Source organism: Phalacrocorax carbo, chromosome 14, assembly GCF_963921805.1.
Source record: "Phalacrocorax carbo chromosome 14, bPhaCar2.1, whole genome shotgun sequence".
NCBI classification, from domain to species: domain Eukaryota; kingdom Metazoa; phylum Chordata; class Aves; order Suliformes; family Phalacrocoracidae; genus Phalacrocorax; species Phalacrocorax carbo.
The window spans coordinates 17,701,894-17,729,759 of NC_087526.1; the positions used below are offsets into that span (position 1 = coordinate 17,701,894).

General features: G+C 50.9%; 1 protein-coding gene across 1 annotated transcript in view; it reads left to right on the forward strand.

Moving 5' to 3' along the window:
• LOC104042861 (fer-1-like protein 4) overlaps window positions 1-26,503 on the forward strand; it is a 39,983-nt gene extending 13,480 nt beyond the window's left edge. The window contains exons 17-45 of the mRNA XM_064465113.1: window positions 291-489; window positions 1,244-1,364; window positions 2,002-2,102; window positions 2,661-2,748; window positions 4,045-4,161; window positions 5,634-5,786; window positions 6,044-6,227; window positions 6,775-6,899; window positions 7,306-7,440; window positions 8,671-8,844; window positions 9,089-9,205; window positions 9,556-9,717; window positions 10,037-10,196; window positions 11,245-11,348; window positions 11,735-11,866; window positions 12,477-12,525; window positions 13,656-13,762; window positions 14,139-14,270; window positions 15,004-15,114; window positions 15,567-15,694; window positions 16,199-16,369; window positions 17,158-17,312; window positions 19,103-19,281; window positions 20,356-20,441; window positions 21,408-21,506; window positions 21,773-22,014; window positions 23,932-24,212; window positions 24,930-25,030; window positions 25,561-26,503. Of these exons, the coding sequence (XP_064321183.1) occupies window positions 291-489; window positions 1,244-1,364; window positions 2,002-2,102; window positions 2,661-2,748; window positions 4,045-4,161; window positions 5,634-5,786; window positions 6,044-6,227; window positions 6,775-6,899; window positions 7,306-7,440; window positions 8,671-8,844; window positions 9,089-9,205; window positions 9,556-9,717; window positions 10,037-10,196; window positions 11,245-11,348; window positions 11,735-11,866; window positions 12,477-12,525; window positions 13,656-13,762; window positions 14,139-14,270; window positions 15,004-15,114; window positions 15,567-15,694; window positions 16,199-16,369; window positions 17,158-17,312; window positions 19,103-19,281; window positions 20,356-20,441; window positions 21,408-21,506; window positions 21,773-22,014; window positions 23,932-24,212; window positions 24,930-25,030; window positions 25,561-25,741 (4,094 nt within the window). The 3' untranslated portion in view covers window positions 25,742-26,503. The remainder of the gene's footprint in view (window positions 1-290; window positions 490-1,243; window positions 1,365-2,001; window positions 2,103-2,660; window positions 2,749-4,044; window positions 4,162-5,633; window positions 5,787-6,043; window positions 6,228-6,774; window positions 6,900-7,305; window positions 7,441-8,670; window positions 8,845-9,088; window positions 9,206-9,555; window positions 9,718-10,036; window positions 10,197-11,244; window positions 11,349-11,734; window positions 11,867-12,476; window positions 12,526-13,655; window positions 13,763-14,138; window positions 14,271-15,003; window positions 15,115-15,566; window positions 15,695-16,198; window positions 16,370-17,157; window positions 17,313-19,102; window positions 19,282-20,355; window positions 20,442-21,407; window positions 21,507-21,772; window positions 22,015-23,931; window positions 24,213-24,929; window positions 25,031-25,560) is intronic.
• Window positions 26,504-27,866: the final 1,363 nt, after the last annotated feature.

The following is a 27,866-nucleotide window of genomic DNA, read 5'->3' on the forward strand; positions in this document are numbered from 1 at the left end:
GCTGACCCCAGTGTAGGGGTGTAGATGGTGGTTATCTGGCATTTAGTGGAGCTGGCGGAACTTGAAGGCATACACAAGGACTTCCTTGCAGTTGTCCAGCTCCCTCACAGACCTCCTGGTTGTCCATGTGATGCTCTGGTGGTTGGGTGCTACCGAACTGCTAGTTCCAAAGGCACTGCATGCCCATGCACTTCACTTGGCAGGATGATTGCACTGTGATTTTGCAAACTAGCAAACATGTTTAACAGTGATTCCACTTATCTATTTACTGTTTAATGCTTAACTTCAAGGAAACTATGGCAAAGCTGAAGAGGTTGTGACAAAAGTATGGAGAAAAGTGGAAAAGGAAGAAGTGAAAGAAGAAAACCAGTCTTTGCTAGACCCTGGTTCAGATGGTGAACTGGATGTTGAAGTCCTGGCCCCAGCTTCAGCAGCACTGAACAAATCGGTGACAAAGAGCCAGAGACCAGAGCCCATGGAGTATGACAGGTGAGTCCTCTTCGTCCTTCTTCCCCACCTGCTCCGGTCCTGCCCCAGCTTCCCAGGTTAGTTATTCCAGATGTTATTAGAGGTCTGCTCAGCAATGCGACTCCCGTGTAGGTGTTTCTCCTCTTTGCATCCCTGCTGGCTGCTACTGCCTGTTAACCCTAGAGACCATCTGGTGTCTGCCTGATATGTGCAGGTGGCCACGGACAGGGTTCCGGGGAAACTTTGACCCATCAATAACAGCAGTCCCTTTTCTGATTATCAAGCAGCAGCCCAAGGACTTTATACCAGTGAGGAGGAAGAGGAGGAGTACTCTGGAAAATTCTGTCTTATGTTGGGCAGGCAAGGCGCATTCACAAGCTTTTCTGATGATATGTTTGCTCTGGGAATACTGCCTGGTTTGTCCTACAGGCCTGACAATGTCTTGGTGTTTGCGTTGTGAGCCCTCTGCCTGTTACTACTCAGTCCCATAGCAGCAAGAAATCTCAGCAGCATCCCGTGCTCCCATCAGCCTCATTCATCTGGGCATGTGCTGCTCTCTTGGCTAGAAGCCCTGTATGCTGTTTTGGGATGGTGAAGGGCAGATCGAGCAGTTTGCATCCATATCCGTGGTGCAGGGCCCAAAACAGCCAGTTTTGTGTAAGGAGTACAGAGCCCAGACACTGATCCCTGCGCTGGTTGTGCAAGCACAGCATTGTGACATGGCACATGCTTTCTACAGACAGCAGCCATAACCTCCTGTGCCTGCTGCCCTTAGGTCATACAGCTGCCTGCCCTTGAAGCATGAGAAACCCTGCGTGTATGTGTGGAGCTACTGGGAGGATCACACCTGGAGACTCTGCATTTCCAACTGGATTGTCAAGCTGGCAGAGCGCCTGGTAGCGTGTTCAGGGTGTCTGTCTGTGGCACGGTCCTTCCTGGTGTGCTTTCCTTGTAGCACATGCTGTTGCTCTGTGAGACGTTTGCCTTAAACATACCCTCCATGTGAGTCTGTCTCTCTCACAGGGCTCAGTCCCACCTGCCCTTTATACATGTGGGGTAGGGCAGTGAGTGCAGAGCCACTGCCTGTGCTGTGCAAGCAGCCTGGCAGTGTCTTCTGGAGGTGTGAGTGATGCAATGTCTGTGACAAAAAGCTTCTCTGCTGCCAATCCTGAGCTGCCTGTGCACTGGGGAGAAGCTGCTGCAAGCAGACTCTCAGCCTTGGGCTGTCATCAGCAGGGTGCAGTCTCTACCCAGGGCCTTGTCTTTCCCTTTTGGGCTTAGAAATCCAAAAGTGGAGCTTACCAGTGTGTTTCAGTGGCTGCTCAAGGACTGAGGCACAAGGTGCTGTAACAACCAGTTTTAAGGTTATGCCCAGGCTCCAGAGAGTCCCTGGCAGCACAGCAGTGACCTGGAGCACTCTCGCAATTCCCAGCTCCGCAGAAGGGCACATTTGTGGCAAATGCATCCTTGCACTGTTTCACTCTGACCCTGCAGACAGGCACAAGCTCCCTGAACGCTGTGGTTTCCCCACAGGAGCAGGGGCTGGACGACGTGGAGAACCTGATGAGAAGGCCAAAGGCTAAACCAGAAGAGCGACTCAGAGAGGTGCTGGAGGAATTTGTAGCTGGATGCAGGTTAGCATGTCCCTGATCTCTTAAGGTTTCTTGTTTTCAGGTTAGGAGGTCGTATCATGTTCTGGCTGGGCTGTGCGCAGCCTGGTCTCTTGTCCTCTTGAGAAAGATGAGTGGAAGGAAATCAGGATGACCTGGGGCTCTTCAGGCTTGGAGAGGAGACCCCAGTCCTGGGAAGCAAAGGGGTAACAGACTGCAGCCTGAATGTTCCTGGACTCCTGGGTGTTTCCTAAATGTTAGGACATTTCCTTCACTCTCTTCAGCCACGCAGACAAGAGATTAGTGTTTCAATCACTATGACTGCCCAGTGGGTTCCGATACACACTTCAGTCCCCAGCCTTAGGATGGCAACAGTAGAGAGGGAGCTTCAGGTTCTGAGCAATCCCCAGTGTACCTTCTGAATCAAAAAGCTTGCAGAAGAGAGGGAATTGCAGAGGGGGACAGTTTCTGATGCATCCAGATTAATACCAGGGATTTGGAGCTTGTGCCCCTGCAGTGTGAGCTGAGCTCTGCCTGCTGGGCACAGGGGATGCAGAGCCTGTGCTGCTTTTCTCATTGCAGGCAATATTCACTCAGCACAGAGAAAAAAACAATGGCACATCCAAACAACCTTGACAGATGTCGGATGAAATACCTGATGCGCAACATTGTAAGCTGTGGGGCTTGTTGTTGTTGGTGGTAACCCATGTGATCCCCGGTCTGGGGGATGCTTCTGGAGGACCAGCTAGAATTGATGCTAAGAAGAAAACTTGGGGCTAAGACCCATGGCGTCAGTCATAGGCGTTTACTGCAGCATCTCCTACTCAGAGAAATACAGCTTCCAGCACAGAGAACAGAGCCAGAGACTGGTCATGGCTGCCTCCAGTCTTATGCAGATGCTGTGCCCTGATGCCATCCTTCCTCTCCTGTGGGGCATGTGTGGCTGAGCACATGCATGTTGCTGCCCAGTGGGTTGCTGGAGGCCTTTTGGGGCAGGCTATTCCTGCAGGCAGTTTTGGGGAGCTCACTGAGACCCACTGCCCCTGGAAACTCAGCCCATAGGCTGGGTACCCATCCAGCAGATCTACACCAGCCATCCATCTGCCTGTCCCCAGAGAGAGCAACATCTAGGCACTAATAATCCTGCAGACAAGGCCATCTAGCTGAATGAGAGCACAGTTACATACCCTCCATCACAGCACAGCAGAGCATGGCTGTACTCATATCCCCATCAGACTACAAAGCTTTGAAAGGCTGACCAAAATGCTATGACAGCAGCAGGAAATAAAATTTATGCATGTCTGGGTCCCAGCTCCCTTTCCTCTACCTCCCGGCACATTGTCACTTGACCTATGGTGAAGGTACTCAAGTAAGTCTGAGAATCTCTGAGAGGGTCAGCCAAAGAGGTTCGTTTTCTGGCCTTGTTAGCCCACACTGGGTTTGCACCCTGAATTCCTTCTGGATTTCATTATTAGTTCTGGTTCATCACAAAGTCTCTCCTTAGTTGTGTACACTGTCAACTAATGGACGTGAAAGCCCAAACCCGTCTTCTAGTTTCTTACATCTTCATATTCCCATACTTCTGTCGCCCCAAGTTGGTCTTTGTGCAAATCCTCCCTCAGGCACTATCTGGAGTCTTAGCCTGCCAGCTTCTGAAATGTTTATTTCTTATACATCTTTCTGCCCAAAATGATGCTCATGGACTTCTGTTACCGGCTGATATTGGCAGAGCTGATGAGTTACTGGAGCCTCTAGTTCTTGACACCCTTCACTAAATGGCTCATGACGGGTTCGTGGAGGTTTGCGCTTAGCAGCTGGGGAGTGAGCCGTGGTGGAGGCCAGGGCACGGTGGGGTGGGATGGACTTGATCAGCACACGGTGCTTCCCTGCAGACCTCCTGTGAGGGGGGCTGTTGTGGCATGCCTGGGTCACAGCTGGGCATGTGACGGTCATGCTGTCTGTTCAGATCCTGTATGCAAAGCAGGGGCTCCGCGTGAGGCGGCAGCTGACTCGAGCCAACGTTACGGAGAAGGTTAAGGAGACAAGGAGGGTCCTGACAAAACTACGCTTCATGGCTAAAGAGGTACAGCTGCTCCCAGGTCACGCCGTTTCCAAGCAGGAGAGATCATGGGCAAGGAGAGGGTGCTGGGCTGGCTGCTTGGTCCCTTGCTAGCCTCAGATAGGGCTTTTCCTCTGCTGTCTTTCCTTGCTGTGTAAAATCCCAAGTTCCAGCCACTGGGAGTTACCATATTTCATGTAATGGCTCTGATGAGGGATGAGGCTTGGTAGCTTTGCCGGGCTGTTGGTGACAGAGTAGGGGTCCAAGCAGCTCAGTGGTAGATTGGAGGCAGAAATTGGACAGCTCTAGGCCACCTGGGCCTCTCAGCCCTCTCTGCCCAGCCAGCCCAGGGCCGTGCCTGCGGCGGGGCTGCGGGCAGTCTGCCTGGGAAAACAGCCTCACCTGTGCTGTGTGCAGTCCCACCAGGGACTGGCCCTGGACACCTGCAAATTCAAACTTGCATTGAAATGATGTCTGTCACCTGTAGCAGAGACTCCGTTATCAGAGTTTCACTGGCTCTGTTTTAAGTAACTCTGGAAAACCAGTGCATTCCTGTAGTGTAAACCAGAATGCAGTGTTTGCTGGAACTAGGTGGACAGATGTTGTTGCAGTTTGAAGAAGTCTTTCACTAAGTGAAGCAATTTTCATACCTTTAACTGTGTGAGGGTAGACTTTAGTATGACCAAGATGTCACCCCTCACACCACCAGAAGGAGACACTGTCTGCCGGCTCCAGCCTCACAGGCTGGCTGCAGCTGATCGATCCCCCAGACAGAGAGGAGCCTCCCATTTTGCTCCCCGTGATTGGGTGGGAATGTTGCTGTCTCTGTAGGGTCAGCCCTGCACATAAACTTGCCAGTTTTAGTCCCTGCTTGGGGGCTGGTGGTCTTGGTTTGGATCACCAATAATTTGTCTCATCCCCTTGTGTACTGAAAAATTGCAAGTACAAGTACCAAGTAGTAGTGCAAACACTAATGGCAGGGAAACTGAGATGGGGAAGAGAACTTAAGTTAGAGTTTAAAAGAAGTCATTGCTTCCACCTCTTCATTCTCTTTATTGCCAGTGCTGCTCTCAGCCTGAACCACAGCTTTATGCTGGGCACTCATGTTTCTGGGATGCCAGCTAATGTGGTTCCTTCTGATGGATCAGCACTCAGGCTCCTGTCAAAGGCGTGGGGTAAAATGACACTTCTCCAGTTCCATGGGGGCTCCCTTTTCCCAACATGGCATGGGCTTGAGTACATTCTGCTGGTGTTCACAGAGAAAAACAAGGCACACCACAGATCCCTCCAGGAAACCTGCAGAGCCATATTGCAGGACTGAGACTTTCAGAAGCATGTGGCCAACATTAGGCCTTTAATTTCCTGCTGGATCTCCAAAGTGCTCTGCAGCCAGCAGTCCCTCCTGTGAGGAGACAAAGCTTTTGCCATGTCAGTGGAGGGAGGACAAAACATGTGCTGTTCCTCTGCTGTAACATTACTCTCTTTCCTCCCTCCAGCCCCAGTGCACCCTCCCTGATGTCTTTGTCTGGATGCTCAGTAACAACAGGCGTGTGGCATATGCAAGAGTTCCTGCACAGAACATCCTCTACTCGGTAGTCGAAGAGGAGAAAGGCAAGGACTGTGCAAAGATCCAGACTGTCCTTATGAAGGTAGTGTTTATACCAAAACAGTGTGCTCTTGCTTGCTTCATGCTGCTTCACCCTCCTTGCTTCCAGCCTCCCTTCCTGAAATCCTGGAGTTCAGAAGGAAACATAGCTCTGGCTCCACCAGTGCCTTTTGCATCTGCCAACGTGGTGCTCTGTCTCCTGTGCTCTTTGTTTGGTCACTGGCCGATGGTGATCATCTTGGCCTGAAGGGGGCATGGCTGAGACAGGAAACCGGCTAAATAAACCTCCTGTGATTTCAGGTCCCTCACTTACACAACGGTGAGATCTCTGCCAAACTGGAAATCTACATGTGGCTTGGGGTAACCAAATATGCAAAGAACTGTTTGGCAGAGCTGCCTGAGGAGTTCAAGTATCTCTCTGAGAGTGGACAGGAGATAGTCCAGCTCTCGGCGTACAATCCTCCCAGCTGGCTCAGCAGGGATGGTGAGTGCAGATGCCACTTCTCCACGCCTTAACTGTGAGCAGGAGAGCAGAGAGGTGGGAGGTCCTGCCCCAGGGTCAGTGTCTGAGGAGTAGGACCTGATCTCTCATCTCCATGTCATCTCCAAGGCATGACTGGAACAGACAGGACCAGTTTGCTCTTATGATGACGTGTTTGCACACTCACAGCTGGAGCAGCAGGCAGGACAGGTGCTTTGTAGGCACTGAATGTGCTGCCAAACTGGCAGTGGGCATGAGGCCTGCCCCTTTGCTGGGGCCTGATGGTGTTCCTCCACAGCAGATCACTGCACGTTTCACATGTCGTGTCCTTCCCAGAGGTGTCTGGGGACCTGCTGAGCTTGTCTGTCTTGGCCAAACCTTTTGAGATATGCTGGCTTTCTGAGAACCAGAGTGAATGCCCCTAGAAGTAGTACCCATTCCTTGTAGGATGTGCCCACTCCTACCTGGCTGACCCTCTTCTTCATGCATTTTTGGCCTCACACAAGGCTGGACTGAGGAACTGTGACCTCTCTTTGCTTTTTCTTACCAGATTTCAGCTACTTCCAGCTCCGAGCCCATCTGTATCAGGCTCGAGGGATCCTCCCTGCAGATGACAACGGCCTTTCAGATCCATTTGCGAGAATAGTGTTTTCAACTCATTGCCAGGCCACCAGGGTGAGACCACTTAAATTCTTGGCTCTGCCTTCTTGGGGACTTGGGGAGAGAAAAATCTTCATGTCCTCACTGACCTGTTGAAGGCCAGTGCTGTGGCAGTCCTCCTGGAAATTTTGTAACTCCAGGCTCGAGGTATTTGTGCGCTCTGGGTGGTGTGACTGCATTCAGAGAACATTTGACAAAACATATATATCACTGAGCATGGTCTCAAAGGTTGATTGCCATATGCTAGTTGGCCCCAAGTGCTGATTTCACACTTCAACCATCTCCCCTTCTGCCAGGCACCAGCTGTGTGCAGCTGTGTGGGAGAGGGGATCACCCCACGCTTCCTCATTCTCTTTACAAAGTACATGTGCTTTGTTTCCACTGTCTGTGGTACACTCGGGCCTCCTGTCTCTGTCTGCAGATGCTGGAGGAGACGCTAAGCCCCATGTGGAATGAGCTACTCCTGTTTGACCAGCTCATTATTGATGGAAAAAAAGAAGAGTTGAAAACAGAGACCCCCATCGTTATAATCAACCTTTTCAGCCATAATAAATTTGTAAGTATGGCCATGCTGCCCTCCTGCTAACATTTCCAGGACAGGGAAGGCAGAGGAGCTCTGTGCAGGCGCTGTGAGCAGGCACTTAGAAGCCATATCTCTGGTTTCCATGACCCAGCTCAATCTTGGTCCATTGGTGGTGAGACCTGGGGACTGTGGCCGAGGTTGAGACTTTCTGCAGGCTTCTGCAATGAGCTGGGGTGAAGCTACTGGCTGCAACATGCAAATGGCTCAGGGATGTCCTGAGCCAGGGCCTGACGAGTGCTCAGTGGATCTGGGATCTCTCCTCCTTGGAGAAGCACTGTGCCTCTCTCAGCTGCCTGCCCTGCTTCCTCGGAAGGGCCATGTTGCAGAGGGCTCGTAGCCTGGGGGAGACAATTTAGCTCTTAGGGCTGTTCCTTCCCCTCTGTCCCCCAGGTGTCATCTTCCATCCCTCCTCAGTCCTCCCTTTTATCTTTTCTTTAGTACTTTGAAGTCTCACTCCTCTCCTGGGGCCTCTTTGTTATTGTAAGGGCAATGGCATAACTTGCACCAGATTCTCCTGTGTAGCTCAGCAGCTTTCTGGGGTCCGTTTCCTGGGTCCCAGTACAAGACAGACACTGACATATTGGAGTGAGTCCATAGGAGGCCACCAAGGTAGTTGGGGTTGGAGCACAGGACAGAGTGAGGAGAGATGGAGAGCTGGGTATATTCAGCCTGGAGAAGATGAGGAAAAGGCAGTGCCTTATTGCTGCCTGCAGCTGCCTGATGGGAGAGGGTAGAAAAGGTGGAGTCCAACTTCTCTTGGAGGCAGTCAGGGGCAGGCAATGGACACAACTTAGAACAAGAAAAAAAATCCAATTTGATATAAGGAAGCAATTTTCACCCAGAGGGAGTTCAGATGCTGGGCCTGGAACTCAGAGAGCTTGTGGGATCTCCATCCTTGGAGACATTCACATCCTGGCTGGAGGAGGCTCTGAGCAACCTGATGTAGCTCTGGTGTCCTCTGGTGCATGGCCCCAGGCCTCTTGTCCAGTTCTTCATGGAGATGGGTTGGGCATTAAGAGGAGCTGCTGCAGGCACGTCCCATCTGTTCCTAGCTCTGGATGGAGCAGAGGAAATCAAAGCAGTGGATGGCAAGGGTGGAAGAGTGGTCTTGTGCTGTGCAAGATTGGCTGGAATTGATGGTCTTTTCTCTGAGATGGTAAGGTAACACAGGGGTGCTTTGACCCATTCTCCCCTTTCCTGCAGGGCTCCCCCAGGTTTCTTGGCCAGGCCTTTGCCGTCCCACAGGTGAAGCTGGTCGATGAGCCGTACAAGAAACCTGCCCTGCAGTTCTTCAATTTCTACAAAGGCACCAAAGCGGCGGGAGAGCTCATTGCCAGTTTTGAGCTGATTGAGCTGGATTATAGTGGCTATTTGGAGGTAATGGAGCTAGTAGGAAGCTGTACATGGTTGCCAGCTCACTGGGGAGAGCTGTGTGGTTGAGGAGCTGGTTGCATGGGGCCCACCAGAGGATTCCCTGCTGAAAGCCACACCTGGCTTTCAGTTGAAGGGAGGCTGCAGGTACAAAGCCTGTGAGCACAGATCAAGATGGGAGGGAGAGGGGGCTTGGCATGGAGTAGAAATGGCTTTCATCATTTGCTCTGCCCTGGTTCCACCTGTTCAGCCATCAGTGCCTGAGGATGTGGAGCCTAAGGAGCCCAACTACCTGGGAGACCCCCGTGCTGGACGATTCATCATCCCTGAGGGCATCCGCCCAGTGCTGAAGGAGTTTCGCATAGAGGTGCACTGCCTTCTACTCAGCTGGCTCCCCACTGGGCTACTCCAAGCAGACACACAGCTGGTCTGCAGAGGGCAGGGCTTGGGGAGGGAGTCGGGGTTGGAGCTCAAATGTGCTTTTGAGGCCTGAGCAGGTGCCAGAAATGGAGGTGCTTGATGTGAGGGAGAAACCGTCTCAGCAGTTTAACAGCCAGAGCTGTTGGGTAGCTGGGTTGGGAGAGTGGCCTCATGCCTCTCGGGGTCTCTGTCCTGTGGGGTGAGGAGGGTGGCAGCACTGGGCAGGGCTGCAGGCTGCATGGCTATGCCATGCCTGGCATGTCTCGAGCAGCTCAGTGGCTTCATGTTGTGCTTCAGATCCTGTTCTGGGGCCTGCGGGACCTGAAGCGGGTGAACTTGTTTGAAGTGGATCAGCCCCAGGTGATCATTGAATGTGCAGGCAAGAAGGTGGAGTCGGAGGTGATTGTGGCCTACAAACAGAACCCCAACTTCACCGAGCTGGTCAGATACATGGATGTGGTGAGTGGGAAAGGGAGGTCCTGCCATGCCAGGATGCACCATTGCTGTTCTGCACTTCCACACTGCCTGTCTGCATGGGGCAAGGTAACAGGAGGGGACCTGCCCCTATGGTTTTGCTCTCCTGTGGCCACATGGTTCAGCTGCAGATCAAAGCCTTTGTGAAACTGCCCACCAAGAGTAGTCTCAGCCATCACCTGTCACTTCCAGGCTTTGGTGTTTGGGCAGAGCTGCAAGGCACCATCAGTCCTCCCCATGTGTGGTGGGGCTGCCATGGGCATTGCCCTTGCTACTGCAAACCCTGTGTGTGGTTCTTTTGCAGGAGCTCCCAGAGCAGGTCTACCTGCACCCTCCCCTCAGCATCTTCGTGGTGGAAAAGCGGGCGTTTGGGCATACTGTGCTCGTGGGTACCCACGTTGTGTCCGACGTGATGAAATTCTCTCCCAGAGAGCTGGAGGAGGAACCAGAAGATGTGCCAAAAGGTGAGCTGCTTGACAAGGTTCCCATGCAGGCAGCAGGCAGGTTCTGCCATTGGCAGAGATCCCTGGTCCTTCAGTGCCCTCCTAGCTAGGCAGCAAAGTCCTCTCCTGAGACCCATAAGGTGCCCAGCAAAGGCACAGCGTGGGGCAGGTTAGGGTTGGAGGCAGGTTGTGATCCTGGTCTGTAGCACTTGGCTCCAGACCGGTGTTCAGGAAGCAGCAGCAGCCAAGTGATGGAGTACTGTGTAAGGGCTTGGCATCCATCTTTGGAAATGCCAAAGGGCAATTTACAGACTCTTCTCTCCAGGGTTAGCTTAACGTTTGCCTCCCCATGCCACCAGCAGGACTGTTCATCTGTGGATGTGGCATCTCCTTGGGGTCTCTTTCCCAGGCACTGTTTGCCTTACATTTGTAGAAACTAGAGGAGGGAGAATGGCTCATGAATACATCTTAGTTCAGCAGGACATTTAGCAGGGGCTAGATACTAGACTGTAACTTATCTGTGGAAAGTTTGTGTCTAGAATCAGAGATGTTTAGCCTGGGAAGGACTATTGTAGCCCTCTGTGTAGCCAGGCTGGAGAGCTGTCCCCAGTGAGACCTCCATCAAGCTTTAGGGAGCTGGTCCACTAGGGGCAAAGATTGAAACATTTACACTTCTCTCACATTGTTGGGTCAAGGTCTGTTCATTTGGTAATGGATTCATTAGATAGCTCTGTGATAGCAACAGCCAGAGCTCCTGATCTGGAACTGTGTAAATAAATACAGGGGAAGAAGCAAAGAATTGATCGATCTGTGTAGGGAAGGCATATCTCGTAAGCCTGAATTCCTGTAGTCAGCACCAAACATGTTGATGGTGGTGGCCAGTCTCAGCACTGTACTTGGATTTCCAATAATGTTTTTGCAGGGTCTGCTATCAAAAGCTTTAAAAGTAAACACACTATAGTGGGGTAACAGGGAGGGTTTTCCTGTGGAATAACAACTGGCCAAAATGTAGGAAGCAATGGGCAGAAATAAATGTATGGAAACATGAAGCTCTTTCTCTTCACCTCAGCTCGGAAAGTCTCATCCCAGCATCTTCCCTCTCAGACTGTGGTAAACATTGGCCCAGCAGCTGGTGACCCAGGTCCCAGCTCTTACCCCCTGAGTCTTGTGAAGGTAAGTGATGTGTTGGGCCCAGCAAATTTTGAAGTTTGGAAAGCCAAACCTAAGGTTACAAACAAAAAAAGAAAGTTCAGAACTTCAGAGTTATGTTTCAACCACCAGTTTTTGATCTGGATCCAGATGCTCCTCTCCCCTGCCTGTTCTTCAGCACGGCTGTGTGTCTGGGCTCTGGCACAGGGAGGGGAGCTGTGTTGCCTTGTCCCTTGAAAACTGCTGCTTTTGTAGCAAAGCACAAACCTGGGGCTACCGGTAGCTTTGCGCCTCCTGTGCTCTTTCTGAAAGCTGAGACTGCCACAGGCCCCCAGGGCACTGGAATAGGGTACATGGGTGTTCTGGGTGGACATTTCCTCCCTCTGAACCCTTTCCTCTGTTCTTTTAAGGCTCCTTTGAAAAAAATTCCTATCAATAAGCTTGTAAAGAAGGAGGATGAATATGAAGAGGAGAAACCAGAGCTGGAAGAACTGGATTGGTGGTCCAAGTACTACGAGTCCCTGAAGGAGCTGTATAACCAGGTAATCTTCTGTGACAGCAGCCAGCAGAGGGGACAAGAGGCTGCACTGGCTTAAGGAAGATGTTTTCAACAGCACTGAGTGTCATAGGAGCAGTCCTGGCATGGATCTGCAGGAAGATGTGGGCTTTTGTGTGCTAAGCACACTTAAGGTAGCCAAGTATCAAGCACCCACCAGGTGGACTGATTTCAGTAGGCCACAGATGTTGAAACACCCGTGAGTCTAGGTGCCCAAGTCGTTTGAGAATGTGACTGGGCTTTTGTTGAGGCACTCCTGAAAATGTGACATTGCTGCTTTTAGCTGCAATGCAGGGGCTTTCATGCTGCTTGCTCTCTGTCCTGGCCATCTTCCCAGGATGTGCTATGGGAGCAGGTCTGCCCCAAATTTCCTTCCTTGCCCTGTGTCCCTTAAATTCCAATCAAAAAAGCCAGCAGGAAGATCTGGGGAAAAGAAAATGTCATTAAGATACTCATTGGATACCCTTTTGCAATGATGTTAATGCTAAATTATCTCAGGCTAGGTATTACTGACTCTGCTGGCAGGAAAGCTTTGACAGTGCCCTATGCTTGGATGGAGAAGCCTTTGCTGTCAGGGCTGTTTTTGTGTGTTTCAGACACGGAGTGATGAGGAAGATGCTGAGAATGATGACCTGAATGATGCAGGTGAGTCCTCTAGCAACACCCAGCTCTTCTGTGGGGGGAGCCAGGACTTACACCATTCCAGAGGGTGCTGGGCTTGTGAGAATGCGGTCTGATCAGGCAACAACTTTGTAACGTTCAGCAAAAACAACACAAAAGTGAGCAGAGAGACTGGAAACATTGGCAAAGGCTAACAAGGGCTATTTCAAGTTGAAAACGTCAAACTTGCCTCAGAAAAGTTTGCAAAATTGTGTTTAAGCAAGAACCTTCCTGAGTGAGCAAAAACCTGCAGAAACCTGCAGTCAGCTGCAGGGATCATGGGATTGTCAGGGTGAGAGCAGAAAGCAAAGGTGGGATGGAGAGAGGATGGTGAAGAGGCAAAACTCAAGGAGCTGGGCATCACTGTGCACACGGGATACTCATCTGGGGTACAGAATTCACTACAGGGTAACAGAAGGACAGTAATAATAAACAAATGATCTGAGAACAGTGTTACAGCTGTAGGCTCAGGTTTGTGGAGGTATAAGCAGTGACTTGCCTAGCAATGACCTGGGGAGGTGAGACAGTAAGTATAGAAATTATGTAAATCCTATTTAAGGAGAGAGCTGGAGGGTGCCTGCATGCCATTAGTGCTCAAGGGATCCGGGGTGTTTGGGAAATGGGGCAAAGACACAGGCTGTCTGTCCTTGGGTTGCTGGTGCCCCAGATAAAGTTCTAGCTATGCACTCTCCATGCACAGCTGCCTGTGCCCAAAGTGGTAGTGATGCTTCAGTTAAGACATCCACCCAAACTAGCAGTCCATCAAATAAACATCTATCCAGAGAAGAGGGTTAGCTCTCATTTGTGCCTTCCCTGACAGCACCTGTGGGCTGGTCTGGCCACCTGCCTCCTTTTGGTCTCTGCCCACTTTCTTCCTAAACAGTAGCCATGCAGGCAGGCAAGTCTGTGCCAATTTTTGTCCGCTCACCCATTCAGCCATGCCTTCCTGGGAAACCTGAGATGCCATAAGACACCTGTCAGACAGCAATAGTTCCATTACTGTGACATAGGTCAAAGCCCTGGGTGAAAGTGAAAGCTGTTGCTGGGGTCATTTCATGGACTTGAGATGATGGGTGAGATTAAAGCATTTCTTAATCTCCTACTGCCGTTTCTAGATGGAGGGAATTTAAATGCATCCTCCATTGACATGGAAGCAGAAGATGAGGCAGTAATTGAAGCTGAACCTGCTCGACCCAAGAGGAAGCTAATTGCCACCCTTCAGGTGATCTTTGGGGTGACAGATCTGGCCTCTTTCAACTGCAGCCCTTTGTCCATGTCTTCCTCACCTCCCTGCAGTGGAGATTAGACTGGGAGGAGAACCTGCAGTGTGTACTGGGTCCCCATCATTGCTGGCCTTTGAAACATCTAGTGAGACCTTGGAGCCAAGCTGGGATATGTGTGTGCACATCAGAGGATGGACCTGGGGGTATAAAGGAAAACTATAATACCCTGCACTGACTAATTACCTAATCACTTACCTTACAGGGGTAAGACAGGACCAGGTGAAATGGTTGAAACAGGGAAAGAATAGTCTTTCCAACTGTCCTTCACTTTAAGATGGCAGGAGAAGACCCAAAATTACTTTCTACTTATTTCAGATCTACAGCTCTGAGCTGGAAAATGTGTTTGATAATTTTGAGGACTGGCTGTGTATTTTCCCCCTTCATCGTGGCAAAGCAAGTGAGGATGAAGACGGAAACGAAGATGAACATTTTGTGGGGAAGTACAAGGTACTGTATCATTTGAATGACATTTGCGCTGCATAAGGAAGAAAATCCTTAGGACAACCTGTACTTCAGAGCATGCCAACACCAGCAAAACCTTGGAGAATGCATGTGTGTGCAAGGTTATGTGAGGCCATGGTGCATCATGGCCAGGGTACTGTTGGTGCCTGTTGAAGCAGTTGTGTACTGTGGTCCTTTGTTAGTTGAGAAATGCACCCGATTTAGATTTTTTTAGCTCTTGCAATGAGAAAGCATGAAGCATAAATGACTGTTATTGTGGGTGGGGCCTCTGGGTATGTTCAGTGTGTGAATAAGAATTAGTGAGCTTCGCTGGTTTTAAAATTAGTAACTCTTGTTTAAAAGAGGCATCATCCTCCCACCCAGGAGCTCCTGATGACTGAAGCATCAACCACAGAAATTGATTTAAGAAGGTCCATAGAAACCATTTGATGTCCCTGCCTTTGGCAGTCCAAAGTGCCTGGAGATGTTCAGATCTCGTGGCATTGGCAGTGGTCTGACAGCCTGCAGCCTAACTTGCAAACAGGGACTGCCTGGGCCATGTGGACATGACAGTGCCTTTGGAAAGGACTGCCCCCACGGGCACAGGGTGTTTGTGGGTCTGCATGGGGCAATGGCTCTGATTTTCAAGTTGGCAGGTGAAGCTGATCTTGGTAGCTCCAATCCCATCCGAGATATTTTCTTTTGTATCTAGTTGTTACTTTCAATGTCTTTTCTGCAGGGTTTCTTCTATGTCTACCCCACAGAGGAAGCTGGCATGGAGCCCAAGGTCTCCCAGAGCGTTCCAAGGAATAGACCCATCAAAGTTCTTGTAAGAGTTTACATCATTAAGGTAAGTCTCTGGTGGTGGTGGCAGTAATGCTTGGAGGTCTGTCCCTCCCTATGGACCTCCTGCCATTCTCTGCTCAATAAATATGACCAGTGGCACTTGTGAAAAGCTTGGTGCTGGCTTGAAGCCTCTGCTGGCCCAGTGGAAGTCAGCTACATGTTGTCCATGGGGAGCCTTCCATGCTTTGTTGCTTCAGGAGGTGCTAAAAATACAGACGGGCTTTTCTTGGCTCTTCATCTGCCTTGAGATAGTGAGCAAGAAGGTGGACTGACAGCTGGAGACCTTGGTGGCTTGTTGAGTGGGGATTTGCATGGGAGCAAGTGCCTGTTTCACTGGCGGGGCCGCTGCTGGAGGGACCTGACCAGTGGGCTTCGGTGGTCTCCGGTCTTCGCAGTGTTCGTTGTGCAGGTTGCCCTCTGCAGCTGAAGGATGGTGGTACCTCTTGTCTGTTCCAGGCTACGAACCTGTCTCCAGCAGACCCCAATGGCAAGGCAGACCCCTACGTGGTGGTGACTGTGGGGCAGGAGCAGAAGGACACAAAGGAGCGATACATCCCAAAGCAGCTCAATCCTGTGTTTGGAGAGTATGCAGGAAGTTTTCATCTAGCAGTTTATATAGGAATAGTGCAAATCTGGGGCTTGGGCTGTGGCCCAGCATGTGTGGTGTTCTGTTCCTTTCTGCTGGAGAATCTTGTGCTGTAACACAAAGGTCCCAGGCATGTCTTGTGCTTTCAGCTGACACAGGAGCCATAAGTGTTTTGGGTTAGGAGGGGGATCATTCCCAAGGGCTTGATTTAACAAAGTAGCAAGCCAAACAGCAACAGACCATTGGAGATCTTTTTCCCTAGTTCCAGGACCTCTGTCCAAGGGTGTACATTCCTGGAAAAGTAACTCCTTTGTTTGAACATGCACACTGGAAACTGCATGCTTGAAAACTGCACACACTGTCCTTATGGAGAACCAAACTCTATCAGAGGTCTCTGAGTTGTCAAATAGAGTTCTTAAATGTGTAGGATGGTGAAAGCAGAGCATGTGTTTAATTTCCATCCTCTTTGCTAATTGCGCTCTCCCCATCTGCTTCTGTCCAGAGTTGTGGAGCTGACAGTCTCCTTTCCCGTGGAATCAGAACTCACCGTGGCAATATTCGACCATGATTTGGTTGGATCTGATGATTTGATTGGGGAGACCAAGATTGACTTGGAGAATCGATTCTACAGCAAGCACAGGGCCAACTGTGGAGTGGCTTCTCAGTATGACATGTAGGTACTGGCGCGACACATTAGGACCATGAGATGCATTCTCCCTACCTCCCTTTTGGGTAGGTAACAGAACATCTCTAGTTTTGCAGGACAGAGCTTGCATCCACAGTATCCTTTGAGCAGGTGCCCCACAGATTCACTACAAGTTACACAGATAACTCCATCTCCTTTAGACTCCTACCAGCTTCCTGTAATAGCTCTAATTCCTACTGGACTAATACATTTTGCATATAGTAGCAAAAAATCCTTTAATGCTTTTATATTGGTGTTCTGTGAGAAAAGTGCTCACCTGACATTGATGTGATTTTGACCTCTTTCAGAGTGTAGGGTGGTTTCTCCAGCAGTAGCTAATTCTGCTAGCAGCAAGACTCATGACATCTGTTTTCCTTTGGCCTCATTCAGTATGGATTCTCTGGTGTCTTCGGCCAGTTTTCTGTAAACTTCTGTTCTCCTACCCCACTATTGGAGCATTAGCTGTGGGCATGGAGTTGAGCCTCAGCACTGCTAAAATCTCTCTCCCACTTACAAGCTGCAGCTGGAATTGCTCCTGTTGCTGCTCTGAAGGTAATGGTTCTGTGGGGTGCAAGCCTGGATTGTTCTGGTGGAGGAGAGTTTGTTAAGCTTTTCATTCATTAGGCTTTTGTGTGCCTGTGGTTTACTCAGTGAAAATCTGAGTAGGCATCTGGTGGCATAGTCTGTGCTGTAGGGAAAGCAGGGCATTTCACAGCTTAGGAAAAAACTGTTGTGTCTAAGTGGAAGATGTTCTCGATGTTCTCCCTTCCTTGCAGAAATGGCTACAACATGTGGCGAGATGCTTTCAAGCCTACACAGATCCTGGATAGTTTATGCAAGAAAAATTTGCTCCCTGCAGCAGAGTACAGACAGGAGGAGGTCAAAGTGGGCAATAAGATATTCAAGGTCCCTGCAGAGGCTTTTCCTGAAGGTACAGAGGGCTTGGAGAACAATGGCTACTCCCTTAAACAACTGCCAGTGCTCAGCAGTGCACATGCTGTTGAGGGGTCTGGGAACCCACCAGCCTCTCTTCTCTGAAGTGTCCAGGCTGGCTGCCCCGACTCTGTGCCCTGCATGGCACCTCATGGATCCTCAGTGCTCAGTGGCCTGGTTTCAGTGGTTGATGTTGCACTGGGGGAAGATGTGATCCAGGCCAATAGGTCCCAAAGTGGCTTCCCAGGCAGTGGGTGGAGCAAAGTAAACCCTCTTTCTTGGCACTGATCTGCACAGGGGGTTGATGGCTTGTGCAGCTAGAGAAGGTGTAGCTTATTCTGGTGGCTGACACTGGCACAAAGCTGTACCTCCATCTGCTTGTGACCACCATCAACAAGACACTGGCATTGTTTTTGGTTTGGTTTTTTTTTTTTTTGGGGGGGGGTGAACTTTTTCAGTCTCCTTTCCTGTTTTTAGCTGGCTTTGTCCTTCAGGGATGCTTTCTGCTTCTGGTGGCTTTGGGTGCCTTGTGTGACTCCCCAGTGCTCCTCATTACTGTTGATTTCATCCTTGTGGGCAGCTTCTGCCTCTCCTTTGCTGTTTTTCTTTGCTCCTCACTGGCAGTACAAAACCTGAGCCAGGGCCACCCATGTCCAAGAACATGGCAACCTTTCATACTCTTTGCCAGCAGTGATGGAGAACTTCCCTGAGCACAGACCTGTCCCTGCTGTGCACATTTCCTTCACTGGGTAACACCTGTGTAATTGAATCCAGCCTGGAGAAAAGGCTGGAGCAGACGAGGCCCGCTTGTGGATGGCTGGGTCCTGCAAGGCAATGCTACGTAGCCTGTAGAAAGGATGATCCCTGTGCCTGACCTGCCCAGAGAGAGGGGACCTACATGTACGGCCAACTTCACCTTCTGCTCAGTCCAGTGCTGCTGTTTCTCAGCTTTCCACTGGCCTCAATGGCTTATGTCATGAAAGGGAAAGAGATCCTGCTTAGGAGAGCGCAAGGAGCCTCCAGAAGCCCTTTCCTCCTTTTCTCAGGTCACTGGGTAGCTGGGAAGGGAGAAACAAGGTGCTCTCCTGTTGTACCCCTGAGACCTGGCTTTGGTTCAAATGTGGCTGCAGTTGGTGCCCTGTGAACGTCTGCTGTGCCTGGGGACTTCTTGGGATGATTTTGGTCTCAGACTATCTCCAAAGGGCAGATGGTCCCCATAAAACCAGGGGTGGGTGTGTCATTGTGTCCTCACCTGTTGGTTCCTGCTTTTCTTCACATCAGCAGGATTTGGTCTTGAACTGCCATTTGGCTTCATTGTGCTAAATGAGTCAATTAATCACACAGTTAATTAACAGAGAGCACAGCTGCATGTCACTGCCAAGTGACAAGTGGTTCTTTCCTGGAGAACTTTTAGGGCACAACCTCTCATCCATGGATCTGTTGGCACTACCACGGAGACATGGCGACTTAAACTGCCCTGGAGGGTCACATCCTCCTCAGTGTCTCCTGGATCCTTTTCCCAGGGCCATAGTTTATTCTTTTTTGCCCTTTTCCTCTTACTTCTCTTAGCTTGTTTGTCTTCCTGCCAACAGTTTTCCTCCTCACTGCAGTGTATGGAACTCATTCCCTTCACCCTCGCCTTCCTGCTTTTTCCCATTTGGTTTTTCTGTGGAGGTACTTGTTTGCCCAGTCCATCATCTTTCTTTACTTGTGCCTGTGACTAACATCCTGACATGACTCTTGCTGGCCAGATGCCCTCATCTTCTACCTGGCTGTGTCCTGCTGCAGAGGCCTCTGTGAGGAACAAGAGAGGAGTGACAGAAGAGAACTGGTCAGTGGATGATGAACATAAGGCTTTGTACGTCCTGCAGCACTGGGAAGAGATGCCAGGATATGGGTACAAGCTGGTACCAGAGCATGTGGAGATCCGGTCCCTGTACAATCCGGAGAACCCTGGGCTTGTGCAGGTGAGATGTGTTTCTTTGCCCAGCCTAGATGCTGTGCTGGGGAAGGACCTTCACGGCAGCTGGTTCCCAGCCCCGTGGCTGGTCCCCTGTTGTCCTCTTGTCTCCTCAACATGGCCTGAATCCCATGTGTTGTCCCTTTCTGGGTGGGCGACTGGAGCTGTGTCTGTAGATGGATGGCCCTGATATGAAGTCAGGACCATTGGCCTTGGGTGTCCTTTGCTCAGATCCACCTTCTGACCTCTCATGGTGCTTCTGAATACCCTTTCCTCGAGGGACCTCTGCCCGTTGATGTTGTGGTCGCAATGCTGGTGGCCCAGAGTCCTTCATATCTCCTCAGGCCATGTAGCACTGCTCTGATGAGGATGCTGTGTGGGTGGCAAGGGACCTGCTCTGCCTTCTGAGCCCTGCCATCATACACCACGGTGGGTGGTAGTGTCCTTGCCTCTCTGTGCCTTTTCCACTGTTTTGTCCCTTATCACTGGTGCTTTGATCCCCTGCAAGAACCCTGTTCTGTCCCCTTGGCTTCTCCCTGGGGGCACAATGTAACTGATGGCTGGAGGAGAAACATTCCTCCTCAGTTTTATGCAGTGCAGTGATCTGAGCTCAACCGTTTCAATGTCCTGCAATGAACATCTTGTGTTCCCTCAGGTACTGGAGGTTTGTAACAAACAGAGCTCTGCAGTTGCTCTGGCTTTAGTTGGTGTTGGAAACACATGTAGGGAGGGGAGGGTCAGACCCATCGCTTTTTAGTTTTCTTCGTTATGCTGAAGCATTGCATCATCATATGCTTCTTGTTAAGACAGTGGGACATGTTTGCCTCAGTTTGAAATGAACTCAGTTCAGCTGAAATGCTTTTTCTTGGGAGCAGGGTGGGAAGGGAAATAACCAATTTTTGGTAGTTTTAATTTTTCCCCTATCTAAAAATCCAGTCACATGTCATTCTGTGCTGGGGTTGGAGAGAGCCAAGCAGTGCCTTTCTGGTGAGAGCTTTCCTTGAAGGACTAAGCCCTTGTTCCTTGAAGAACTTGAGGGTGGTCTGTCTCTTGAAGTCTCTCTGCTGTCTCCTCTTGTCAGGGCTCCTTGCATATGTGGATCGACATGTTTCCAAACGATGTCCCTGCACCACCACCTGTCAATATCAAGCCACGACTGCCTGTCAGGTAGCACCTTTGGGAGCAGGGTTGGGGCTGTAGAGGATCATTGTACCTTGCCATGCCTTGGGCAGGATGTGCCATGGAGTCCTGCACAGGCCGGCAGTCTGTGCTAGCCTGGCATGCAGTCCTCCTTTCTGCTTCAGCTCTGGCCATGGGATGGTCTCTTGAGTGTATCAGCATGGGGGCATAAGCACTTCAGTTGCACAAGTGTTTGTGAAGGGCAGGGTTATCTCGCTGAGGCTGGACATGAAAGTGACAAAAACCCAGGTCAAAGCTACGCCTTTAGCTCTATTTTGGCCAGTGGACAGATATCCTCTGGGTGCCTGGAGAAGTGAAGCTGAAGGAGGAGATCTGTTGCTTTCAATGATCTAATAGTGCTATTGAGATGGAGGGTCCAGATTCTTCTCAGAGGTGAATGTGAAATGACAAGAGATAATGGACACAAATTGCAGCAAGGGAAACTCCAACTGCATATAGGGAAAACATTTTCCCACTGACAGTGAAGCTACCATGGGATAGGGATGGAGTGACCCAGAGAGGTGCTAGGATATCCATCCTTGAAGATACTCAAAACTCATACAGGCAAGGCCCTGAGCAATTTCATCTACTGTAAAGTTAGAGCAAGAGGTTGAAGCACAGACTGCAGAGGTCCCTTTCTGCCTAAGCCTTTCTGTGCTCCTATGGCTAAGTAGTGCTGGCTGGATTTCCCAAGCACCAGAGGTTTGCTTTGCAAAAGCTGCCTGCAAAAGCTGACTGTGGGTGTTTGTCCTGTGGGATTGCAGCCCCTCCCGGAAGGGCTTTGTGTGTGGCAGCGAGACTGCTGGGCTGTGCTTGGCCAGAGGAGCACTGGCAGGGGACCACAGTGCTAGGGGGAGTTCAAGTCCTGCTGCTCTTGCCAGTGTGGGCTTGACCTGCCCTCCCAGGCAGCAGGGGCAAGAGGATGTGTCTCACTCACCCATGTCCTTCCCACAGCTATGAACTGCGTGTGATTATCTGGAACACGGACGACGTGATCCTTGATGATGTCAACCCAGTAACAGGAGAGCCTTCCAGTGACATCTACGTGAAAAGGTCTGACGGAAGCCAGAGCCTGTGTGTCTTGCTCCCTGCCCTGTCCTGCACCCTCACTGCCTCCTCCCTGCCTCAGTGCGAGGTGCCCCACTCCAGTCCCCTGCATGGACTGCTGTACACCCAAAGATGTTTGTCAGGTGTTGGTCTGATTTGGCTCTTTGACTCTTCCTTTCCTCCTGCCCCATGGGGTTCAGCCCCTCCATCCTTCTGCTCTGCTTTTGTGGCTGGCTGGTAGGGGGTAAGAGATAACGGAGTTTCTCCTGCAGCTGGATAAAGGGTCTTGACCATGACAAGCAGGAGACGGATGTTCACTTTAACTCCTTGACCGGGGAGGGCAATTTCAACTGGAGGTTCATCTTTCGCTTCAACTATCTCCCAACCGAAAAGGAGATCACCTACAAGAAGAAGGACTCTGTCTTCTCTGTGGAGGAATCAGAGTTTCGGGAACCGGCTGTTCTGGTCCTCCAGGTCTGGGATTACGACAGGATTTCAGCTAATGACTTTCTAGGTATGGTGTGACCTGCTGAAAGTGGGATGACCTGTACCTCACCTTGCTGGAGTAGTACAGCGTTTTCTCTGGGACCTAACCCTCTGAGAAGGGACACCAGGAGCATCAGATCAAGCTCTTCAGCTCAGCAGTCACCTTGGCTGGCTCTTCACATGAGCTAGAGGCAGAGCCTGGAGATACACACTTCTCCTACACAGACACGTTGAGCTTGCATGGTTGTCCCAGGGCCTTGGTGTCCTTTTTCAGGGCCTGTCATGCCACAGGACTTCCAGGGTCTGCTTCCCCACAACCTTTCTGATAAACTTTCTCATTTTCCCTGCTCTCACTTGCATCTGCAGATCCCAAAGGCCTGGCCAAAGAGCAGCTTTCCCAGGAACTTACATTGTGGGCACAGGGATTGGCAACTTCTGTAAGATCATTTGCAGTTGAGTTGCAACATCCAGTCACACCAGGGGCTTGGAGCTTCTTGGCTGCTCTGGCACTTCCCAGTAACCAGACCTGCTGAACTGGGCATGCAGCAGGGCCTGGTGACAAAGCTGGCCTTGTGGTGATTCTGCGAGTACAAATGCTGCTGCTTCTCTCCTGCTTCTGCTGCCATCCCCAAGTTTGTAGCACTCTGTTTGTTGTCCCTCCCGTCTTCAAACTTTGGCCTCCCCATTAAAAAGCAGTCCCTTTGCCCTGCTGTCTCTTGGGCAGGATAAAACTCTTTATTCATCAACCTTCCATGGTGTAGTTAAAAGGCTTTACCTCCATGAGGCACTTGCAATGCTGATTGGTTCAGCCATGCTACTCAGATACTTAAGAAAGTGTGAAGAAAGTGATCCCAATGATTCCTGGCATGTACAATATCCGGAACTTCTAGGCAGGAAGGGGCTTCTGCAATCTTTATTGCAACCTTCTGCCTCAAGTAGGGCTAGGTGCAACAGTCAGGTTGCTCAGGAGCTTATCTGGGTGAGCTTTGAGTATCTCCAAGGATGGAGATCCCAGCACCCTTCTGGGCCCCTTTTCCTGGCTGCACTGTTCTCATAATTCTAAAACTTTTTAACTCGCATTAGCTTGTGTCTGTTGCCTTATTACTTTCCTGATCCACTTCTGAGAAGAGTCTAGCTCCATCTGCTCTGTAGCTACCTTTAGGCTGTAAGAGAGGTAGTAAGATCTCTCCCTTGGCCTGTCTTCTCTAGGCTGAACATATTATGGGTCTCTCAACTCATCCTGCTATGGCGCATTCTAGTCTTCACACTCTAGCCTTTACCAGCTCAGCCACTGAATACTCTCTAGTTAGTCGACACCTTTCCTGTGTTGGGGGCCCAAAACTGGACTTTGTACCCAGATGCAGCCTCACCAGACCCGAGCAGAGGAGAACAGCCATATCCCTTGATTGCTGGCTATGCTTTTGCCAATACAGACCAGTACGTGAAAACACTGATTTATTGCAAGGGCTCTGAGACAGGAGGTCTTTCCAAGGAGGACAGGGGTGCAAGGTCAAGCAGGGAAATGACCGAGGCTGTTTCAGATATAAGACAGACTTGAAATCTTTAAAGGGTTTCCCAGATTTTATAATTTTTTATTGACATTTGCAGGAATGAGAGGGGAAGAGGAGCTTGGGCATGTGAGGAGAGCAGGGTGGGACATGGTAACGGAGTGAAAATAACCCACTGTACCACACGCAAACCAAACTGGCCCCATCAGAGATGAGACAAGACCTGTGGCTTCTGCTTCTTAGTCTCTGACTCTTGGGCTGGTCTTTTCTTAGGCTGAGCCTCAGGTTCTCCATTGTAAATGTGCATGACTCTGCTAGATCATTGCAGCAGCTAGGACCTACTCATGGTGGGAGCATGGCTGAGACAGAATGTCAAATGGTGTGTGGGGCTGAGCTCAGGATTTCACCTTGAACTCTCCTTTTCACTGTGCCTGCAGGTTCCATCGAGCTGAAGCTGCATGACATGGTGCGGGCAGCCAAGAGCTCAGAGCATTGCACCATCAAGATGGCCAAGGAGGATGCAACACCTCGCTTCTCCATCTTCCGAAACAAGCGCATGAGGGGCTGGTGGCCCTTCATCAAACTCAAAGATCAAGAAGATGAGGAGAGAGAGGAGAGGGAGGACAAGCAGAAGAAGAAGAAAAAGAAGTGGAGCAGCTCAGTCAAACCAGAGGATGTGGAGTTCACAGACCCCAGTGGGAACAAGTACCTCCTGACGGTAAGGCAGGGTGCTGGCACAAGTGAGCAGAGAGCGAGTGCTTTGTCTCTGCCTTGCCCTGGCAACCTGTCCTGCGTGCACATAACCTACAGAGGCAGCAATGACCCAGCTGCCCAGGACTTTGTGAAGGGTCCTGTAGGCTTGTCCCATCTGCTGCAAATCCAGCACCTGATCTACCCAGAAGTGCCAGCTGTGGTGGCATGCAGGGGTTGTTGAGCTTCATGTCTTCTTTTGAGATTCCCATAGAGCAGTGCTCAGTGAGGGAGCAAAGCAAGAGGCACATGGCTCCCCATTAACCAGAGAGGACATCAGCAAAATCTTGTTCTAGGGTCTCTGCCTACCCCAGACAGGTAGGTGCCAGCTGTCCCAGGGCAGACTCACTGCTGATGGCCCTGCTTGTGGATCATTGGTTTGTCCCCAAGGGTGAGTTCTGCTCAGTGCCAATGTGGGAGGCTGCAGACAAATCCAAATAGCTGTGGCATGCATTACAATACAGTGCCTTGTCTGCAAAACAGTTAGTTTCTGGCCAGGCCACAGTTTCCACTGGCTGCAAAGTGGGAAACTCTGTAGCTAATGCCTGGAGGAAAAAGTTAATTGCTCTGAACATCTCTAAGTGGAACTGGGACAAAAATATCCAGTCGTGGCTGGACATGTGGTCAGCAGGCTGGTCTGCAAAGCAACACGTATGGCTGTGGCTCAGATGTGTTCCCCCTCCAGGGTAAGGTGGAAGCGGAGTTCCAGCTTCTGACTGTGGAGGAGGCTGAGAAAAGTCCTGTTGGTTTGGGTCGAAAAGAACCTGAACCCCTGGAAAAGCCCAAGTGAGTATCTGTGTTATCACCTTTAACATGGATGGACAGTGCTGTGTTTTCAGCAGCTGTTTGCATGAGGATGGGAAGAATCTGCTTGTTGGGGAGCTGAGAGTAATCACTTAGGCCCTGGGCAGTGGGGTCTGCAGGACTGGGGCTGCCAGGGCTTCCCAGAGCTTGAGTGGGTCCAGCAGGATGTGTGGCTGCAGCATCTATGCCAGGGCTGATCTCAGCGAGGTACTCAAGGCAGCTATGCCATAACGCTGCTTGTACTAAAAGGGCAGCTGGTTTAACCATGTGAACGCACCTGTTAGCCACCTGGGTGCAGAACAGCTCTGTGGGGGATGTCCTGAGCCTCAGGTCCTGTTGTCTCCAGCACTTTGACAGGCACTGTAGTAATTGCAGCCCCTAGGGTGACCCTGTCTGGAAGCAGCAGGACGAGCTGGTGACCCATGAGGGTGGCAAGGCAGCAAAGCAGAGGGGCAAATGTGCTGCTCTGTGGATTGAGCCTGTCATTATCTATTCTTTCCTTCCTCTTCCAGCCGGCCAAAAACTTCTTTCAACTGGTTTGTGAATCCCATGAAGACCTTTGTATTCTTTATCTGGAAGCGGTACAAGAAATACATCATTGTGCTGTTCATTGTCACTCTTCTGACCATCTTCCTGGTTCTTTTGATCTACACCATGCCTGGATACATCAGTGAGAAGATCATCAATGGATAAATATTCTCCAGCACACAACTACTCAAAGACAGGGGTGATTATTGCAGGAACCAAGACTGGACCAGAAAGTTTAAGAAAATCCTGCAGGTACAGAAGCAACCTTCAGAGTGAGAGACCTGCAGAAGTGGCTTCTCTTTGGGGAGTCATGTTTCATGCTAAGTACCCATGCTAAGTACCGTGCTAAGAAAATGGGGAACCAACCTACTAAATAAGACAAACTTCTTGAAGGACATCTACAGCTTTGGGGAAAAAATTATTCTTTGTGCGACTATGGTGGGAGGGTTGGAAAACGGGGGTCTGCTGGTGCTGTCCCCACAGACATGGCTGCTGAAACCAGCTCTTGCCATTGAGAGCAATTCTGGCAGAGGAGGACACTTACAGAGCCATCCACGCCCTGGCTTGACAACACTTGGCACTTCTCAGGCCTCTGTCTGAAGAATTCAAAACACATTGTACAGGGCGGGGGGGAAGGCAGGGTCTAGGGTCCTGGTGGAGGTAGCACCTGAATGGGGCTCCCCAGGGAGAAGGATGACAGAGCAAAGGTAGCCATGAGCTTCCTGACGTGCCAAGAGCACAGGAACAGCTCTTGGACTTGGACTTGGCTCTGGATGTTGCAGTGCTCCCCAGGACATGGACTTTCTGCTTGTCGTTCCTCACAAGCTGCTTAACAGCTTTTCCTGCATGTGCTGCGATGGATTCAGGCTTGCTTCAAACCTTATTTTGGCTATTCATTTCAACAGGAATAAAAGCTCTTTGGCTGCTCTCTCCAATGCTGCTTGTGCTTCATAGCTGTGTTCTGGAGCTTGGCAGGCAGTCCTCACTGATGCCCCTTTGCCCTTCCTCCCAGGTAGCACATCACTGGGACGTTGCCATGGAGTCATCATCATGAATCTGTATTGTGATGTTGGGCTGATGTAAATTAAATGAGACCTGTTCTCAGCATGGTCTCTGGTGCCCCAGGGTTCCTGCCTTCTGCACAGGCAAGCCCTGGCATGGTCTGATCTCAAGTGGAGGTGCTTCACCCTGCATTTTGACAGGACAGATTCCTTCTGTGAAGAGTCTTATCCTGATGCAGGAGATGATGCCCAGAGGGACTGTTGCATTTCCAAAGAAATTAACTGACATCACGGTTTTCTAGTGAAGACAGCTGTCTGATTGTCTTTTGAATGGGGCAGGAACAGAGTAAGTTTTGGGGAGAAGACTCGCAGGGCAGAGACAGGCAGGCAGGTAAGGAGCAGGTGTGGACTCTGGGTGGACCTGAAGCCAGGTGCGAGTGTGGGTCAGACATGGTGCTCCCCCGCGGGGGGTGGAGTTCAGCTGCTGGGTGGGGGCCCCAGAATGGCAAAGGGGGAGCCGTCTCTCCCCCCTTGGGAGACCCTTGGGCTGCAGGAGGAGTGAAACAGGCTGCAAAGGGCTCAGATCACGTAGCACGTGCATGGGGCTAGAGCAGGGCCCTGGCGTGTGACAGTGCTGCCCCCAGTGCTGTGTCACCCCCAGCTTCCTGCAGGGCCTGTCGTGTGCGACATTGCCTTCACAAATGATGCCTGGTGCACCCCAGCAGTGACCAGTGCATCCCAGCACACCTGGTGCACCTCAGTGGTGACTGGTCCATGCCAGCAAGCTCAGTACACCCCAGCATATGCCTAGTGCACATCCCCAGGCAGCTCCTTGGCTCTTGCAGCCATGCTCAGCTACATATTCCACCGCACCATTAGGCTGGGCTCCCTGTGACTCAAAGCGTGTCTGTCTCAGGCTTCCTCAAAATATTTCAGCTTATATTTGCAGGATCTGTAGCCACTCTGCTGCGTGCCTGGGTGTGTGGGTGTATGTTAGTGGGTGCACACTGCAGGGTATGTGCGTGTGTGTCTGTTCGGGGTGTGGGTGTGCAAGGCAAGGGGCTCCCTCCTGCCCTTGCTGCTGGCAGCAGCGTGACCGCAGGTCCCCCTGCTCAGCCCTGGTGTGACCGCAGGTCCCACTGGCAGTTCCCCTTCCTGGTGTCACCTCGCCGCGGCACGATGGCGGCCTTCATCTCAGTGTGCGACTTTGTGCGGCAGGCACAGGAGGACCTCAGCTCACCCACCACCTCTGCCTTCACTAGCCACATGGGCCGCTGCAAGGCCACTGC